The following is an 18,318-nucleotide window of genomic DNA, read 5'->3' as shown; positions in this document are numbered from 1 at the left end:
AGGGGTAGTTAAGTAAAATTATGAGATATAAAGTCGAAAAAAATGCGACTCAAGTAACGGAAAACTCCGACTTTATCTTCGTCGTTTTATTTTCTTCATCTCTAATGTTTGGATCTTCTAGACCTTTGTCACAGACATTTTATGTCAAAAGCCACTCTTAGATAATTGTTTTTTTGAACAACTAAATGTCACATTTCGGGTTTAGAAGCAGCTCCAAGTTGGCGCGGCGGTGTGCACGGAGGACTGAGTTCTGGACACGGTCGTCACGGTTCGGTTTGCCTCTCAGCTCCCTTTCCTGTTGCTTCACTAACGAATACACTGGAGCCGAAAGCTCCCCCGCCTCCCACAATCCCCTAAAAGAAAACAACAACAACACCAAGAGCAGTTTCAGGAAGTACCCGAAAACTTTTCCCTGCGTGTTAAATCCAAGCTGCTTACTTCGTCTGGTGGCCCAAAAAGCAGCTTTTAAAGAATCAGGCGACACGCACTTCAAAAGCATTTGCTTAAATATGATGAGAAACGCTTTGATCATGCTGTGTGAGTTTAGCGCCACAATATCTAGCTTCATTAGCCTCTTTAATGTGGAGCCTCCAAAACAATCCAGCAGCTGCTTGTTATCACCTGACTGCTGTGAAGATTGTTTGAAATTAAGAGATATTAAGCTCTTGTTTCTGGGTAAATGGATAACGATTATTCTCAGTCTGTTTTCTACATAGATTCTGCCGATCTCTTGCAACAGGGGCGTGTCCACTTTTCCTTCTTCCTGCAGAAAAGGATCAGTGTGATTCCGTCCTTGTAGTAAACTGTGACCTTTGAAAGGACTGGAACGACCTTCTAAAAAGTGCCGCAATAAAAGTTTCCACTCTGCGTGTGAGTCAAAAATACTCTTTTTTCAATGGTTTTACTGGCTCTACAGGCCTTTGTTTGACAGCAGTCGGGCAGATAAGTGGGTTGTGAGAGAGGAGGAAGGCACGCGGCAAAGGTCATCAGGCCGGGACTCGAACCTGTGACGCCCAGGACAATCACTGAGGCCTCCGTATTTGGGTGGCACGTTTTACCCCTGCTCCACCGCCACGTCCGAGTCCAATACTTTTATTTTGTAGTGTGGAATGTTATAAAGGATTGATCAAGTGATATTACTCAAAAGCAGAACAATAGTCAATAACAATATGTATGTATGAGAACAGCTGACCCGTTTATTATTAGCAAGATGCAAGCGTTGTTGGATAGAAATACTGGAGCGGACTAAATGCTGGAGCAGAGTGTTTCTATCAGGCTGATATTGGGGATTTTAGATGCACGCCGATATAATCCAACAATATCAAACCGATTCCCGATATCAGTATCGGTTTGGGACACCATACTGATCAGAGCACCCTCTGCCACTGCCTCTCCTGTGTCGCTTCATTTCACTTTAAAACTTATTTTCACAGTGGCTTTTTTGCTTTTTAATAAACTGAACCTGATTTAAACGTCTCCACAGCTTTGCAGTCTGCTGTGTTTATGATGCCGTTTATTCACCGACAAGCCTCTCCACAGAGCCGCTTGATACGACACGAGAGCTGTCTATATTTTAGGAAGCTGCTATGGATGGAAAACGCAGAGCTCAGCATGAGGCACGCACTCCTAAAGACCCACCATGATGACTCATCGGCAGGAGGGGGTCTCATGCAAAAAAAAAACGCGAGCAGCCCTCAGCTCCCCTATGTGCTTTCAAGTGCCGTTTGTTTGCATGCATACCATTACTCCAGATCGTCTCGCTGCAGCCCGGCAGAGAGCGACTATGGCGCTTTAATTGGCTCGTAATGAGGAGGAGGGCTAATGGAGGAGGGTTAGTGAAGCTGAACAGAACAATGCGGGCTGCTTGTTTAGGGGAATCACCAGGGAAGAGACATGACAGTGGGATAAAAACTGAGCAGATACCGCTCAGATCCTCAGGAAAGCAAAAGCAGAGTGAGGGGAAGAAACAACAACAACAGTTTTACTTCAACAGACATTCAGGTGATGTTTAACGGGGAGCAAATCTGCGGTGACAGCCACGTGCGCAGGTATGAAGAAGAGGAAAAAGGAGGAGGAAAAAAAGCAGCTCAGACGAATCAATATACCATCACCGCCTCTGATGCCGACGGAAAATTGCTCTGTCATGTAAAATGGGATGAAAGCAGTGGCGTCTGGAGGCGCGTTTGAGCGATTAGGAGAGGTTCCAGTGGAGGAGCGACTTTAAATCAAATCTGTCCACATGGACGCTCCGAAGAGAAGAAAGCCACGGCGGAGGAGTACAACTTTAATAACCTGTGACGACTGCATCACACACTACTCTCTCCCTTTTTCAGCATACATACTGCACCTAAATCAGCCGAAGCTGAAGCCCATTTGAACGGGGCTTTTGAGTCCGGTAAGAAGTGTTCAGACTTGATGGAGAAAACGTCAAAGCGTTGGAAAGAAAAATACATGTTTTCCTTCATGGATCAAAAGTTGTCGACAGTAATAACTTGTCATTCAGGCATGGATTAAAGGATTGGTTTGGATTTTGAAGGGGTGGGGGAAAAAAGGGCTCTGGGAAATTATTATCTGTAATAATTCACTTTCCTATGGCTTGTTGAGAAGTAAGTAGATACTTGGAGTGGTGGAAAACTACACGCTTCCTTCACATGGTGTGTTGCAAATTGCTTCTCATTCTTTGCAGGCCTGTTTAATCCACCAGTGTTGACAGTAAGATATTCTCTTCTGAGGCCACTGCAGGCTAAATAAATGAAACACTCGCAGTTTGTGGAATCTGCTTCAGGAAAACCAAACACAGCTACGCTAGCATCCAGTTGTTTTATGTTTTCACGCTGAAATAACGCAACAAGTTGGAATATTTACACAAGAAAAAACAGTTATGAGACAATCCATCATTCCTACCTACCGTTCAAGAAAAAAAAAAGATGAAAAAACAGAAAATTACTACCGTTGTCCAACGAGAGAGAGAAAAAAATCGAAGAAAACAGTAACAACGTTCGGATCCTTACAGGTCTTTCACTTTGCTTCCTGCCATGTGTGTTTCACTTCACCTGTCCTGCAGCCTTAACAGTGCATCACCACAGCCGAGCTCTAAGTCGCTGGTTTTAACTGAACCAAGTCTCCAGATTGGTTCATAAAAGTTGTTGCCTTTCACACAAAGTCCGCTGGACTCTGCTTTGATTTGAGACCAAGACTGCAACAGTTGCTACATTTTCAGCTGGTGTGATTCCCTTTCGCACTGCACTGTATCAAACCCTTTGAAAAACCTGTTCCCCTCCTGGCCTGATGTACCAAGAGCCACTGAAGGAAACAACACTGAAGGAAACAACACAAAAACCTTTGAAGACACTGTGTGCAACTTCCTTCTTCACAAAAGTAAACAAAGATGGAGTGGCATTAGATTTTAGTGGTTGTAGGATGTCTCTTTTGTCTTTGGTAAAAGACAATGAGCCATTACTCCTGCTGGTGCTGGACTTGTGTTTGTTTTGGCTGTATTTACCCAGAATACTTTGTGCTGTTGTCCGCTTCCTGCTTTGGAGTGGTCTCTGGTCCGCTTGGCATTCACATTTGCATTTGAACAGCACCAAGCTTTGTAAGTGGACCAGAGTTTACTTTTTTGGAGTAAAACCAGATTTTCTAGGCAAACGAACAGATGAAAGCAAACTAAACAGGGCTGGTGTGAATTCACCCATAAAGTCATCAGCGGAAGTTCAATAGATCCTGCTTCAAATCAAAATATGTTCCACTCTCACCCTAAACCTTTCCGAAAGTAGTTGGAAGTAAGTTGTAGTGAAGTCAGCAAGACAAGTGGAGTGCTGGCCTTAAAAACCACGCCCCTGTTCAACTCAATGTTAGGCACATATTAGGGATAATCCGATGACCCAACCATGTCCCTAACGATTCCATGTGAGTTCCTTTGGTCCAATATATGAATAGCTTAAGTTAGAAAGTTAGAGTAGGTGTTAGAAAGATGAAATCTGAAGCCACTTCCTCTTTTTAGTGTATGAAAGTTGAAATATCTTTAAGGAACAAGTCAAGTCCAACACATTTAGGGCTCTCAGGCCCTGGATGACTGAGAATATACCCCACCATGTGTGTTGCTTGCACTTCCAGCGCCGCTAATCAATAAACCATCAGCACCATGAGATGATGGGGTGTCATTCCAGTAACAATACTGGTTCTTCTCTTCCCCATTACAATACAGAATATGGATGTTTTAACAGAACCTAGACCATTCAGATTAACTGAACCATGTAAGGAAGAATAGAAATCAAATCAAACATGGAGGTCAACAAAGACACAAGAAAAAGTTCTCCATCCTGCTAATCAGCTGGTTCTTAACAATCTCCATCAGACTAACGTTGACTCCGTGTATTCTGATCCTTCCTGCTGATATCCGCCTGCCGATTCACTACAGCAACGTCGACACATCAGGCGGGAAGAGTCCCAGCTCGTCTCTCCTCTTCCTGGTTCGCACGATGATTGACAAACAGCGAGCGATTAGCTTGTTTTTCTGTTTTGCACCAACATCCTCTCCCTCTGTCTTGCTGTTATCCTCCCATTCAGACTCTCAATCTCTCCGTCCATTTGTCGATGGGTGGCAGCCGCAGTGGGAGCTTCAGACAGCCGAGCAGAGCAACGGGGATCATGTTTACAACCTGTCTGAACAGTCTCAATCAGTTTATTCAAAGAGCACTTAACTTTATTAACTGCCTGTCTGACTGACACTTCTGCACCAGCTCAGTCCGGGTGAACGCTGGCTAAATTCACCAGTCACCCCCCCCAAGTCCCAGTAGGACATGTCCCACATGTCCCTGGCTGCGTCTGCAGAAGGTGATTTATAGCCAGGAGGACTAATGGGAAGGAAGGTGGAGCTGAGTTGATATTTCTGCAAAGCTGCGATAGAGTCGCTGCTAATCACTCCCACGCCGCGCTGCGAGTGAACACGCCGCATAGCTTCACCACGTAGTCGCAGTGACATTTAATTAGCTGAAGCCGTGAGCCTCGGCGCTAACATTAAGCCAGTCCTCTGAGGAGGGTCTGCGGGGGGAGCCCAAGGCCTCCGCTGGCTCTGCCACGATGCTAATGCTGCTAAAAACGCCGCTGTTATTGTGGCGGGATGAGCTCGCTGCTGATATCAGCCGCCGGAAGTCCGACTGGAGATCCCGAATGATGCTTCGTCAAAACGAGAGGCGAATTACTGAGCCGGTGTCACAGAGTGACGGGAGACTGTCCGAGGAAAGTCACTGTCTTTGCTTTTTAAATGGCCTTTATGTGTGTGTGCGTGTGTGTTGGAGCGATCGAAACCAAGACACATCCATTGATCATGGAGCTGAAGTGTAATCAACAGCGTTATTGACAAATAAACTGTTTAAAAAAAAGTGGGAAGACGTGGATCCGACTGGAAAACTGTAGGCCTGATGGAAGAGTGTGGAGAGACGGTGTAGATCTGTCTGTTCATTCATGGGACAAACTAAGTGAACCCACAGGAACAGCAGCTTGTTAGCCGCTATGACTTTAAGAAGGTGTTTACACTGCAAAAACACTAAATCCTACCATGTGTTTTTGGTCTTATTTCTAGCACAAATATCTTAGTTTTATCTTATTTCAAGTCTCCTTACTTACACGTAACTTTTCAGCAAGATATAGAAGCTTCTTTTAAGTAAATAATTCCTTATTTTTGATAAAGTACTACAGATTATTTCACTTATAAGGCATTTTTCCCATGTTATAAGGACTCTGCTGAATATGGTGGAGTCAGATTATTAAAATCAGCTGCACATGCAGAGCTCCACAGTGAAATTAGACTCTAATCCAAGTTAAAGCAATTTCATTTCGATGCTACAGAACAGGACCAATATGATTCCTTCTCTGAAATGTGTAAACAAGGCAAAGAGGCGACTAAATGCAGCTGTCTTGATGTGTCTGCTGGCACTCAGCCCCATAACCAGGCTGTTGGGAACGGGGCTGTTTTAGGGGACAAACGAGGGGAGAAAAGAGACAGTCAGCAAGAAAGCCTCTGCTAAACAGAAATAAAAGCAAGAAAGCGAGCGACGAGCAGATGGGATCCCCGTCCGTTTCTGCAGCCGGGACAGAAACAGAACGTGAAGACGGCAGGAGGAGACAGATAACGGATGGAGGACAGAAGAGGAAGACGAAGAAGAGGTGAGAGCTCAGAGATCAGGGAGGCTGATGGCGCATGATGAATTTTCTTCATTCTCCAGCTTGGTTTTCACTTTCCTCCCCTCAGAGGGCTGACCTATTCATCAGACGGACACGGCCTGTACGTGTGTCTCTGTGTGTGTGTGAGCCGTGGTTGACCAATCCATTCCCAAGTCACAAAGCATTCTGACCCACTGCCATTTGTCTGGGCTGTGTTCAGGGTGTTTCTGGCTCATGAATCCAAAACTGTTCATACCCTTGGAGGATTTAAGTTTGAAGTATCGAATGATTCCAGCACTTTGATTATTAAAGGGGCGGTAATCTGTGTTTTCCAGGCACATAGTGCCATTTTACAGCACAATCAAGTAACTGTGTTACCTTCAGCAGTCATAAAATGCTATAAATATCAAATATGACTTAAAAGAAATTTTAATTCGTAATTTAACGTCCTGCATCTAATGTATCTAATACATCTCTTTTTATCTCTGATTAAAGCAGCAACAATGGTTTCACTCTGCTTTAAAGATGGAAAATCTCCGACACACCGAGGATTACAGTTGAATGTTTTTATTAGTAATACCCGGTTTCAGACCTGCTGTCCTGATTAGTCATCTGATGCCAAATTTAGCCATTAAACCTGAGAGCAGAGATTTCCAGGGCTGAAATTTCAAAATACAGCATTGAAAAAAAAGGTGTCTACAAAAGCTTTGAATTTAAGAAAAATAATAAACTGTTGACATTTAAAAGAGCAATTCAATATTTTGCCACTGTATGCTGTCTTCCTGAGAGACACAAAAAAAAAAAAAAAAAAAAGGTTCACTGCAGTGAGACATGATGGGGAGAGAAGCCACGCTTCTCAAACTGTTTAATATGGACTCTGTGGTAAACGGCTTTTCAGCAGACCGGCCGCGCTCTCTGCATTCCTCCTCGCTCCCTCTCCATTGTATCAAGCTTATCGCGCCGTACTCCACCCTGCGAATATCTGTAATTCAATCTCTCCTCCTCTTTTGTTCCCTCATCCCTCCCTCTATCGCTCTCCTGGCCCGTGGGAGATGTCGGATAAGTCCTCTGCATGTTTTGTCTAGACGATACTCAGCAGTCTTTTCAGGATTACTGGTGCACAACAACTCTGTAATAAACTGAAAAATAAAAAGCTCACCGAGCTTAGAAAAGCAGGGAGGATTCCTGCTTTTCCAATACCTTAAATGTCTGTATAGTTAAAAAAATAAATAAATAAACACTCCAGCTTACATTAACGTCCTGTAATAAAGTGTGCCATGGTGCAACACAAAGTGGGAAATACTGGTTAGAATTGACCAAAACCATTATAGTCAATAGAAACCGTCTGCTGTTTCATGAGCAGTCGCTGTTAAGGTGCCCAAGGTGTTATTTGGCAATGAAGTGCCACGGTGGACCAGTCCAATCACAACATAACGGAACGGGGAAACTCCAACAGAGTGAATGAGAAGTGGGCCAGAGTGTAGAAAGGCAAAGATGTCCTAATCCAACCCCGATCAAAGCTTCTTTAAAATGACTGGTGTCAAAGTTTTTAAAAAAATACAGCCTAGTTTTATGTGAAGTCGCAGAACTATATTATAAGCCAAGTATATAAATTAACTGATGTCAATCTAACCATTTCCCCTAGCAACCTTTAAGACCTTGTCCACTTAAAGACGGGTTTTTATTAAAAAAGTCTCTGCTACATAGTTTAAAAAATAAAATAGTGTCGTACATGTAGGATCAGTTTCAGAAAGGACTTCATTCACACAAACCAGCACAAGTCTGCCACCGATTATTGTTTCAAACATGCCAAGCCCACAGGGGGCAGTGTAGCGCAAAGCTAAAACCTGTCAGCCAATCAGATTGCTTCAAAATAACTGTTTAATTCCTGGTAACATGGCGCGAGGAGGTTCATTTGTGTGGACAGTCAGGTAGACGGGCTGAACTACCTTTAAATAGCATATTAGAATATAAAGTTATTAAAATAAAAGACGAGTTTGATTTGGAGACATGTAAAGCTAGCATGTGGATGTGCTGGCCCATTATTTGTCACAGACAATAATGCGCAAAACTTTAAATCTCCATTTTGTCAGGTAAACACAAATATGGAGTTCTCTCAAATCTCCACTGTCTTCTGAGTTTTTATAAGTAATTCTTTTTAGTGGTATAACACAGATTTTTTTGTGTGCGTCTATGAAAGGCCAAAAACACAAGAATGTATTTGTTTTCCTTTTTTCTGTTTTCCCTTCTTTGACGTTGATGGTGATATATCCATGATCAACCCGAGTTACCAAAATGAGCAACAGGTCATCTAATCAATGAATCAAATCAAAACATAAAATCAATATGCTTATGTTAGCATAGCAGTTAGCAATGACACGAACCAGGAAAGCTGGATTTTTATCTTCAGATTTTAAGAAACACACACATGAAGCGTTCTTGAGCAGTTTCTGAGGTAATCCAACAGTAAGACAAAGGGAATAAATGATCTTCATCTTCAAATGTATCTTCATATTTTCATTATTTGGACAGAAATGGCTTGATTCAGGGCAGCATGTTTTATGTTGCCTGGATAATCACAAACAGCTTTTCACATTTTGAGGCTTGCTAATTAACTTGGCATAAGAATAGATGTTAAATGTGTGAATGGCTATCACCTTTTCTTCAGCAACAGCATTTTGTGCATGGGACACCCACACACACACTCACACGCTTTACTCTTGGACACGACTTAACAGTCAGACTCAAAGACAAAGGAAGTAGAGATGGTTTCATCGGTGACGGCCCCACCTTCTGTGCTGAGACCAGGGCTGGACGTGAACTGGGCCACATCCACGATTTTGACAGCAAACTGCTGGCCCGTGTCCCTGTTGATGCATCTCCTCACCACGCTGAAGGGACCCCTGTGCAACACAGACGGACAGAGAGAGAGAGATCAGTTAGCACATGGAAACATCTGATTGGTCTCATTTCACACCCACAAACACACAGAGGAGCAGCCATCGGTGCCAAAAAGAAGGCTAAAGTTAGCTTAAAGTGACACTGATGAGAACATGCCGGTTTCAGAGAAGACATGAATGTAACCAGTAGAAACGTAGGTGCAGCGAAGCCTCGCCTTTTTCTGTAGAGCATTTCTGTAATATTATGAAAAAAATGCAGCCAAAATTCATCGGCGCGATGCTATTAGACATGCTGTCAGCCGCCATTTTCAAAGCATCCAATCCAAGAGCGCCGTTCGTTTTCCTTTACAGTGATTGACTGTAACAGTAAGCGCAGAAATGAAGGAGACTGTAAATGTGTTGATGGATGTTAAGGTATAATTGGTGTTTGAACTATTAAAATAAGTGTTCTTAGAGGCAGTCTAAAGTATTTCAAAACTCTAGGAATTAATGGATGACTGTGGATCCCTGGCCTCCACATATAACGAGGTCCAGCTAATCTGCAAGTCAGCATTTCTGAACTCCATGACAAAAAGAAAAGAATCAAAAACTCATCCACGTTATTCCACCAGATTCCATTTCAAAATAAAACATGGCTAAATGAGACAGCCTTTTTTATTTTTTTTATTTTTTTTTTATTTTTTTTTTTGGAGCTTGTGGTGGTGCTAGTGCTTGGGGGAGATCTGTGCATATCATGAAAACATAGAAGAGGAGTGAGGAATATTTGGGTCAAACAAAATCAATATTATTGCAATATTTAATGATGTTAATTAGGACTGGTCAGTTAATCAATTATATATATATGGCAGTAGGCACATGATCAATATCAACAGATAATACGTCTGATAGAATGGTTCAATAATTTGACTGAACTCAGATCCAGAACCGCACAGCATTCTGGGAGATGTAGGCAGAGGAACGGCTTTAGCCGCTCAACCTCTCACGGCCAGCTATCGAGGTTAGTGGACTCTTTGGTAACCATGGCAACAACCTGTTGAGTAACTTGCAGAGCAGCAGTTTCAGATTTCGCCACTGTGACTCATAACTGCTTAAAAATAAATCAACAGTGGCATGGAGTGAAAACTGTGGAAAAAACACAGCTCCAGAACTGCGGCGTTTCCATGAAATAAGAGACGCAATTAAACTTACACAAGACTGAGTTTGTCCATGCAACAGGTCACTAAAAAACAAACCGCGCAGTCACCCTCCTACCACTTCCTGTCGCCTTTTTCTTCGCGGTTTGCACCAGTGGCAACATCTGGTTTTTGATCATCTGACTCCTGTGACATGAATAAATATTTCCATTGCAGTTTTGAAATATAAACTTATTTCAATAAGGCCAAAAACCTCGTGCCAAAACTTTTCGAAACTGCCGTGCTCCTATGACTCAAATTTAGTTTTCAAAATGTCGAACCGCACAATGACGAGGTCAAAGGAAACATAGTCAGAGTTCAGCAGCAGACCAGAGCTGCACAGACAGTCACAAAAAGCTAACAGTGGAGAACAACCGAGGAGCGCCTCAGCAGAGGGAGCGGCCCTTAAGGAGTCCACTTAGTGTCTCTGGTTTATTATCATCAGGCTGGGGTGAAAGTGCAAGCTGCAGGAAAAGACCTGTGTCTCATAAAGCTCCAGACCTCAGCATGGTACCGGGCTCTGCCCGGCCCTCACGCTGCCTCAACAATGCGTGGCGATCTAAGCGTGTCAGCAAGTCAACATGTCAGCGTGTGTGGATTTAAAGATAAATGAAGCAGCTGATCTGTCCTAAGAATAGACATGCAGGCTATCTCTGGCAGCAGCGTGCTCTTAATCCCTCCAAGTACTTTCTATAGTTGTTTACTCTGCGACAGCGCAGCGGCTGGAAGGCCGAGGAGAAGCAGCCGGGTTACAAATGTGATGATGTCTTACATGACTGACTGGCAGGTGGGGAAGCCTTCCCCACTGAGCCGCCATTAACTCACCGGATGACATGCAGCAGATCATCATTTTTTTAAATAATGGAGATTATAAAGCCGTGAAACACTCGTAAAGCGCCTGTATGTTCCCGATATAGGCCGGCCGGGTCATTACGCGAGGGCTTTATGGCGTCGTTACGGGCGAGGCTTTGGGTCTTTGGGATTGATGAGCTGCAGCAGGACGCATTATGCTGATGTTCCATCAAGCAGTCAATTAACTTCGACACAGACCTTCAGAGTTCATCTCCGGATTGTGCTGCTGACTGGAGCCAGCGCTCAGATTCGTTTTGAAGATTTCCTAAGAAGCCAACTATCAGTGCCACTTCCACTGAAGCGCAGCGTAGAGCCGGTAACCTGCGTTTGATCTCCTGATCGGCAGTGGGACCCCCCGGGGAGCCCGCCGCTCCGCTTCGTTTGGCTTTATAGATGGACTCATTAAGGTCATAATCACAATGCTGCAATATTTATGGGAAGTAACTAAGATAAAGTTGTTTGTGTTACAGAAACAAATAATGCTCTTGAAAAACATTCCCGTTTGTAATAGTCTTCATCAGGACATCAGTCCCATAAAGAAGTGTGATCTGTATCACTACACAGTAACTGCATTTAATCACAGCTTCTCATTTAGTTCTATTTATTGGTAGTCTTATTGACCAAAGAGTAGACACAGTTTTGTAAATAATCCTGACAACGCAGACAGTTATGTTTGTTTTTTTTAATAATTAAATGGAATTAATTATTCCAGCAGAATTTGTTAGTGTGACAGTCCAACTAAAAACGAGTTTATTTTATGTTTGAACATTCTGGCATCCTCCACGATTAGTGGATGCAGATACATAGGAGGGTCCAACATGGAACAAATACAAACATTTGAGTCTTTATCATTAGTTTCACACTTGGGGATATGCTTATTTATTTATTTTTCTGAGCGGCCGGCGAGTGTGCGCCTCATCAGCTTTGAAACCATCCTGTGGGTGAAGTGAAAAACGCAGCAGTTAGCCGGGCTCTCCCCAGAGGAGCAGCTTTTAACGAGCAGAGACACAGCAACACCTCCAACGAACACATGCCCCCGCCGACCCGAAACCTTGAGCGAGTTACACATCCCGCAGCAAATTGCACTCGGCACGACCTCGGTGCTAAATGTGAGAGTCCTGCCATTTCACAGCTAAACAAACCGCGGCCCCCCGGCTGCAGCAGACCGTGGCATAACGACTTGCTTGCGTCTCAAACATCACCAGGGCTGCTCAAGTGTGTGCGAGTGTGCAATTGCAAGTCTTCATGCACAAATGCGGACTGCTTGAGCAGATGGCGATCAAGCCAAAGCGGCTTAGCGTCACAAAGGTGAGGTGGGACTTCACACTGCCTGAAGGCTCACTTTGATTTTCCTCTGAACGCACAAGTGAAAGAGACAAAAGGAAACTTTGAAATTCTCACGGCAGAAACAAACGACAAGTGCAGATATTCTGACTCACTGGGAAGTGAGCAAATAAATAATTACCTGACCTTAAACACACTTGTCTAATCATACCATCTGCCAATGTGGGAGGTCCCTCTACACTGAATGCAACATCTGAGGTAAAGAAATGTTTAGATGAAAGCTAAGTGAATGGTCAGGAAGTAAAGAAGAGAGGGGCGCTGGTCATTTTGGTCTTGCTATTTTTCAGTTTTCTTGTCAAAGCTACTGGTCAAACTTTGTGGAGATTTTGTCTGTGTTCTTTTGGAAGCTGTACAAGTACGAACAGTTTTATTATGGTGACTTCCATGGAAGTATCGTGAGTGTGTGTTATTCCGTCTCATAATTCTGACGTTAACTGTACACTTTGCCTTTTCTCCAGCTCTCCGTCCAGTGATAAAGGCTCCGTTTACGGCCGGTTTCTGAGCGCAATTAACTAAGATCACCTTAGGAAAGGCGCAGAGGTGATAAATTCCACATTCACTGCTGAAAATCTTTACGTTTAGTCAGTTAATCCACTTATTCAGGGCTGAGGGATTGAGGTTCAACAGCCTCCTCAACATTAGAGCTCACTGTCAGCGGTAACATGTTGATGTCTGGCATCAAGACTCTGCCTCCAGAACCGAGCAAAAAGCAAGAAAATAAGCTTTTTCTAACACTTTTTCGACTCCGAAGAGTCGGGCTCCGAGGAGAACTCCATCTCTCCAGCTGAAAGATAACACCGGCGTACAAGCGATGGATCTGTCACCTTCAGGAAGTCGACACAGAGAGGAAAAAGCAGTTCAATCAGGAAAGAGTTTCAGCCGCGAACTTTCTGGAGGCACGCAGGGTCAGAAAGAAGTCATTTGCGATGTTGGCTGAGTCCTCCGCTGCTCTGTTATCGCCTCGCTCGCTGCAGTCCAGCCACTTCACCTCCGACCCCCCTTTGCCTTCACGTCACTGCCGATGAGGGGCCGTGCTCGAGGCTGACCGCTCTGCAAATACCAGGCAGCCCTCGAGGAGAAGGGACAAAACGAGGGAGAGAACAGAGGAGAAGAGAGGCGAGAGGGGAAGCGGAATAAAAACAAAATAATAGTCGCAAAAGAGGAATGTGGCAAAACGATCCAGAGGAAACCGAGAGGGAGGAAAACAGATATGAAGGTTGGTTAGAAGTAATTTAGATGTGAAGTCATCCGGGGTAAAGCTGAGGGTAACGGCATCCTTAATGACACATACAGAGGAAAATGGCATAAACACAAGCTAAGCATGGCTGCAGCTTATTACTTTAGTGAAAACTCACTAAAACTGAATATTACGAGCTAAGAGGACACTCTTGAAGATTTTCTCAAGATGTCAGATGTTTGGTAGCAACTATGCTTAAATCTGTATCCGACTCAGACATCTCGTCCATCAAGGCATGGCTCCAAACTAGAAAAGACAAAGAGGGACTAACATCTCTGTCCCTCTTCCATCCATCAGAAATGTCAGTAATAGGTAATAATGTGAGCCTGTGAGCAGGGTTTCCTCCAGAGGTGGAGACTCCGGTCACATGACTTGGACTCCAGTCAGTAATAGATTTGGGACTTGAGGATAAAGACTTGAGACCTGCAAAACACTGACTTGGTCCCGCCTCTGGTTTCCTCTACATGTAATTGATCGTGGCAAAATAAAAGCCGCCTCACCTTCAGCATGAAATATATATTTTTTTGGCTTATATTATTTGTGCACTTACACTAACCCTAGTCAGAATTTGAAGTTAATTGAAATATGATGAAACATTAAAACTGACTTTATTTTGAAAAGACAACAGCGCTGGCTCCTAGCCGTCTGGCTGAGAAGCCGGCTTCTGTGCGCTGCGCTGCAAAACTAGAGAGGAAGGTCTGAAGTAGAGGAAGAGAGAAAGGCAAAAGATGGAAGGTTAAGTTGAATGTGTTTTTAGTGAAAATGACCTGAATGTTCATGTATGTTGAATTTGAACAAGAGAAAGTTAGTTAACTAACACAGTTTGTCCTCAGACTTAAAGTTCCAGATGCGTTTCAAAGGCTCCCTGATTGTGGTATTGAGTCAACAGCACTGTGTCACCATTTAAAGGGAGTTGACAGACCAAAATTTAACACTGACACAATACCGATGGAAGCTACCAGCAGTAAACAACATACTATGTCTATTCCAGCTCTCTCTGCAAAGCAGTCTGTGTTTATCACGCTCCCTGATGAAGTAGGAAGCATCAGCACCGGTTCTGCCTCAGAGAGCGGGGAGGTGGAGAGGAGCGGAGAGGACACGATCTGAAGCTCTGACAGCTTAAGTGGCGGAACTCGGTTTCTCTGAAGAACTCTGCTTGCACATAAAGGAGGCGCGCGGCGACTGAATGGGCCTCAGCTGCACGCAGCCGTTCCAGCTCTGAATGGGAGTCAGCTGCACTTGGCTTGTTCCGATCGCTTCTGCTCTTTAGCCACCCGCACTGAAAGAACAGGAAGAAGGAGAGAGCGGCGGAGAGAGGAAACAACCCCCTCAGCCCCCTCCAAAAAAATAAAAACAAAAAACGAGTAGAAATGTGGACAGGAACGGGAGGTGAGTAGCGTATTTTTAGATTATCCTAACGTTTATTTATTATCCAGGAACCTAATTTATTTATTGTTTAAAATGAATGAATTTGTCACATGTTGATGTAAGCAAAAGTTTGGATTGAAAAGCAGTTGGCTGGAAAAAATAAATAAATCTTATACAATCTGTCTCTTCTCTCAAAAGTCAGTCGGCTGTATCATAAGAAACTAAGCATCATTCAACCATCGTTATAAATACATCTCTAAACATAAAGCATGGAATGTGCATAACTATATAAAAAATATCCATAATTAAAAAATAGATACAGCACTCTTCTACTTCATAGAATGTTACATTTGTTTGAGGGGCAGTATTATGTCAAAATCCAATTTGTTTTTTAGCTTTATATCAGGTTGATTCTTTCATACAGAAATCCTTCAATTTCCCATATCAACCATTCAGTTGTGTGAAATCCTTGGGTGGATCTAGCACCGCCTCCTCTGACTAAACTCCTCCTCAGAGCTAATCCTCCACTCAGCTCCTTCAGACTAGCCCGGAGCAATTAGCAAACACCTGGTGGAGCTGAGCATCTGCTGAGCTCATTATAGGAGCTACTTCTTAGTGAAACGCTGGTAAAAACGTTGCTAAAGGGTTAATAGAGGAGCCATGTTGGGATGACTTCCTGAAGGAGGAGTTACAGAAAGAGCAGAAGCTTCTTAAAGAGACAGAGACCCAATTTCAAGGCGCTAAATTGCGAAGTCAAATTTCTTTTAAGTCATATTTGATATATACAGCATAATTATAACAACTGAAGGTAACAGTTATTTGATTGTGCTACAAAGTGATACTACGTGGCTGGGAAACATAATTCTGCCCTTTAAAAGTAAAAACTGATCCAGTCTGGATGGTTACTGTAGACAGACTTGTTCCATAAACAGAAACATTCAATTTTTTTTTTTTGTTTGTTTTGTTAAAAATCTCTGATCTTCTGAAATTAATGAGACGTTTAATTAAAGGTAAAACAAGGAGAAGTAGCTCCCCGCTGTGAGGGCTGAACTGTGTGCAGGTATGTCAGATATGGGGGCGAGAATTTACAGCAGCGTGAACAGTAAATGAGCGCGGCCTTCCCTCCCACAGCTTGCAGGAATGAGCTCATAATGACAGAGAGTAACAGCCTGAACTCTCTCTGCTCCGCCGCCGAGCTTACGGCCGGTGGGCGGGGCGTCACTGACATGGCGACCGACGCTGGAGGAGGATTTAGGGAACCCTGGTGGAGAGAAGCGTGTTCTGTGGAGTCCGTGGCAGGGTAACGACGGGGAATTTACGTCAGCATCAAAAGAATGGGCTGTGCCATCTGTCCGTGGCTTTGTGTTGTGTGTTGCTGTCGTAAAGGGTGATTTGCGGACCACACTCCCGTTCCAGTCCGCGGGACATCAATCGCTTATATCCCCTCCCCCCGTTTTGTAAACGCCGTCAGCCGTGCAGTACCCGACTTCATCGCTTTAACTCTCACAGATCTCAGGAAGCACATGGGCATGTCAGGTAGGTCACAGCGAGGACGACAAGGACGAGCTTCACTGCCACTTCAAATACACAAACATTTGAAAAGATGACGGTTAAAGTCACTGAGCCACGAACGTCCATTTCCAGCCCCCGACTTTAATTTGAGGATGGTACAGACAGGCGGTTGATTCAGGTGGAGACTTTGTTTAATTTAAATCATCTTACAACGAAAGTTTGAAAGTTAAACTAATAAATCTGGAGCAGTTCGTCTGCTTAGGAAGAACGCAAGCTAACATAGCTGCTAACGTAGCCCTGCTAATTAGCGAGCTAATGTTAGCATCAAGCACATAAACACTAAACTCAGTGGGTGTTTCTGCTATACTTAGCTTCAGTCTTTCGCCACTGTGTACATTTCAACTGACACTCATTTTAATATCAAACTACTTGTGACTGAGGTAGGGTTTAACTTATGATTTTTCTCAATATGTTCCCTTAAAAAAACAAGCATACAAATAAACCAATGGTGTGGCATAATACGAAACAGCTAACTGTTGCTTGGAAAAGACATTTGATCGTATTTTACGTTTTTATTTCAAGTTTCTAATTTAATGTGAAGATACTATATTTTTCTTCAAGGCTCTGAGACGGTGAGAATCCACACCGGCCCATGCACACACAGCACCAGCATGAACATGGAAAAAGAAACGCTGGAGAAACAGAATCTGCCTGCAAGAAAAAAATATAATAACATACATAATCAAAGGGAACAATGAGAATGACGATAAACAAATGAACAAAGTGATTCAGGCCCAATGCTGTCAGAAGGCATAATGAAACTTCAGCCTGGAGGATTCATTAGAGAGAATTGATGCTAAGTGAACGTCACCTCGCATGGAGCCTTAGGAGAGGCGGGAGGGAGCGGGAAGAGCCCAGAGAGGAAGAAATCAGTCCAACATTGTCCACACGCTTAAACCCAACCAGGACAGGCTCGTCCAAACAAACCGTCATGCTGCAGCAGCCTTGTTAGAGCTACAGCCGCCCCCTCTCCACACCTACTCGCCAACCCGGCTCTGCCACCATCTGCCTGGGCGGATCAGAGGAGCAGCAGCTCTAGGTTGACTACATCTACGCTGCACCGTAACTTCATGTAACACAGAGGCATGGATTCCTGCTACAATGTGACACAGAATGATGTAGGGGTGGGAATTTATCGCATTATCGTTTATCATTTATTGTGATACATTTATTGTCACATTAAATTCCAACTAATGTTTTTAAAAAACTGTCTCGTGTTGTTGGGATTGTTATTTTTACTATTTTCTCTACTGTTTGTTCATTAAAAATATCAATGAATACATCAATAAATTAGAAAATATGATTAAATGCAGTTACTGTGTGCAGATCAGTGATACAAATCAATCTTTATGTGACTGGTGTCATAAAGAAGCGTATTACAACTGGATGTTTCTCAAGAGCAGTGTTTCTGTTTGTGGGGTTATGACTGCTGTGTGATGCAGTCACAACGACACAGTTACCTAAAAAATAAGTAATAGTTTTCATCGTCACAAAATATTTCCATATAATTTTAAATTCATATTGCCCCATTGTGAGTGAGTCCACTTAGGCAAACATTTAGTAGTTGTGAATTTAGAAGTTTTAGTTCACTGAGAAAATGTTTTCAATATTGACCCTTTGCAGCTATGTTACTCACACGAGTTCATAGCAGAATTTAAAAAAAGTTGGAAACAACTAGCTTAGAAACTAACTCATTACATGCTAATAC

The 18,318-nt window shown here is 43.3% G+C and overlaps 1 protein-coding gene and 1 long non-coding RNA gene across 12 annotated transcripts in view; one reads left to right on the top strand and one right to left on the bottom strand.

The window, feature by feature from the left end:
• The window catches only part of caska (calcium/calmodulin-dependent serine protein kinase a), a 148,607-nt gene that overhangs the window by 85,943 nt on the left and 44,346 nt on the right, over positions 1-18,318 (bottom strand). For 10 of the 11 annotated variants that reach the window (XM_015030684.1, XM_015030685.1, XM_015030687.1 and 7 more), the window contains exon 2: positions 8,956-9,068. In XM_015030684.1, the coding sequence (XP_014886170.1) occupies positions 8,956-9,068 (113 nt within the window). Of the gene's footprint in view, positions 1-8,955; positions 9,069-11,009; positions 11,028-18,318 lie in introns of those variants that run through there. The other variant, XM_015030686.1, reaches the window with a different exon arrangement.
• Positions 15,806-17,817, top strand: LOC106946409 (uncharacterized). Its single transcript, XR_001424764.1, has 2 exons — positions 15,806-16,574; positions 17,172-17,817. It is a non-coding gene; the product is annotated as an uncharacterized LOC106946409 (long non-coding RNA).

The sequence above is a fragment of the Poecilia latipinna genome, unplaced genomic scaffold, assembly GCF_001443285.1.
Source record: "Poecilia latipinna isolate Pla-1442-1.1 unplaced genomic scaffold, P_latipinna-1.0 Scaffold189, whole genome shotgun sequence".
NCBI lineage: Eukaryota > Metazoa > Chordata > Actinopteri > Cyprinodontiformes > Poeciliidae > Poecilia > Poecilia latipinna.
This window is presented reverse-complemented; position numbering and strand designations above follow the sequence as displayed.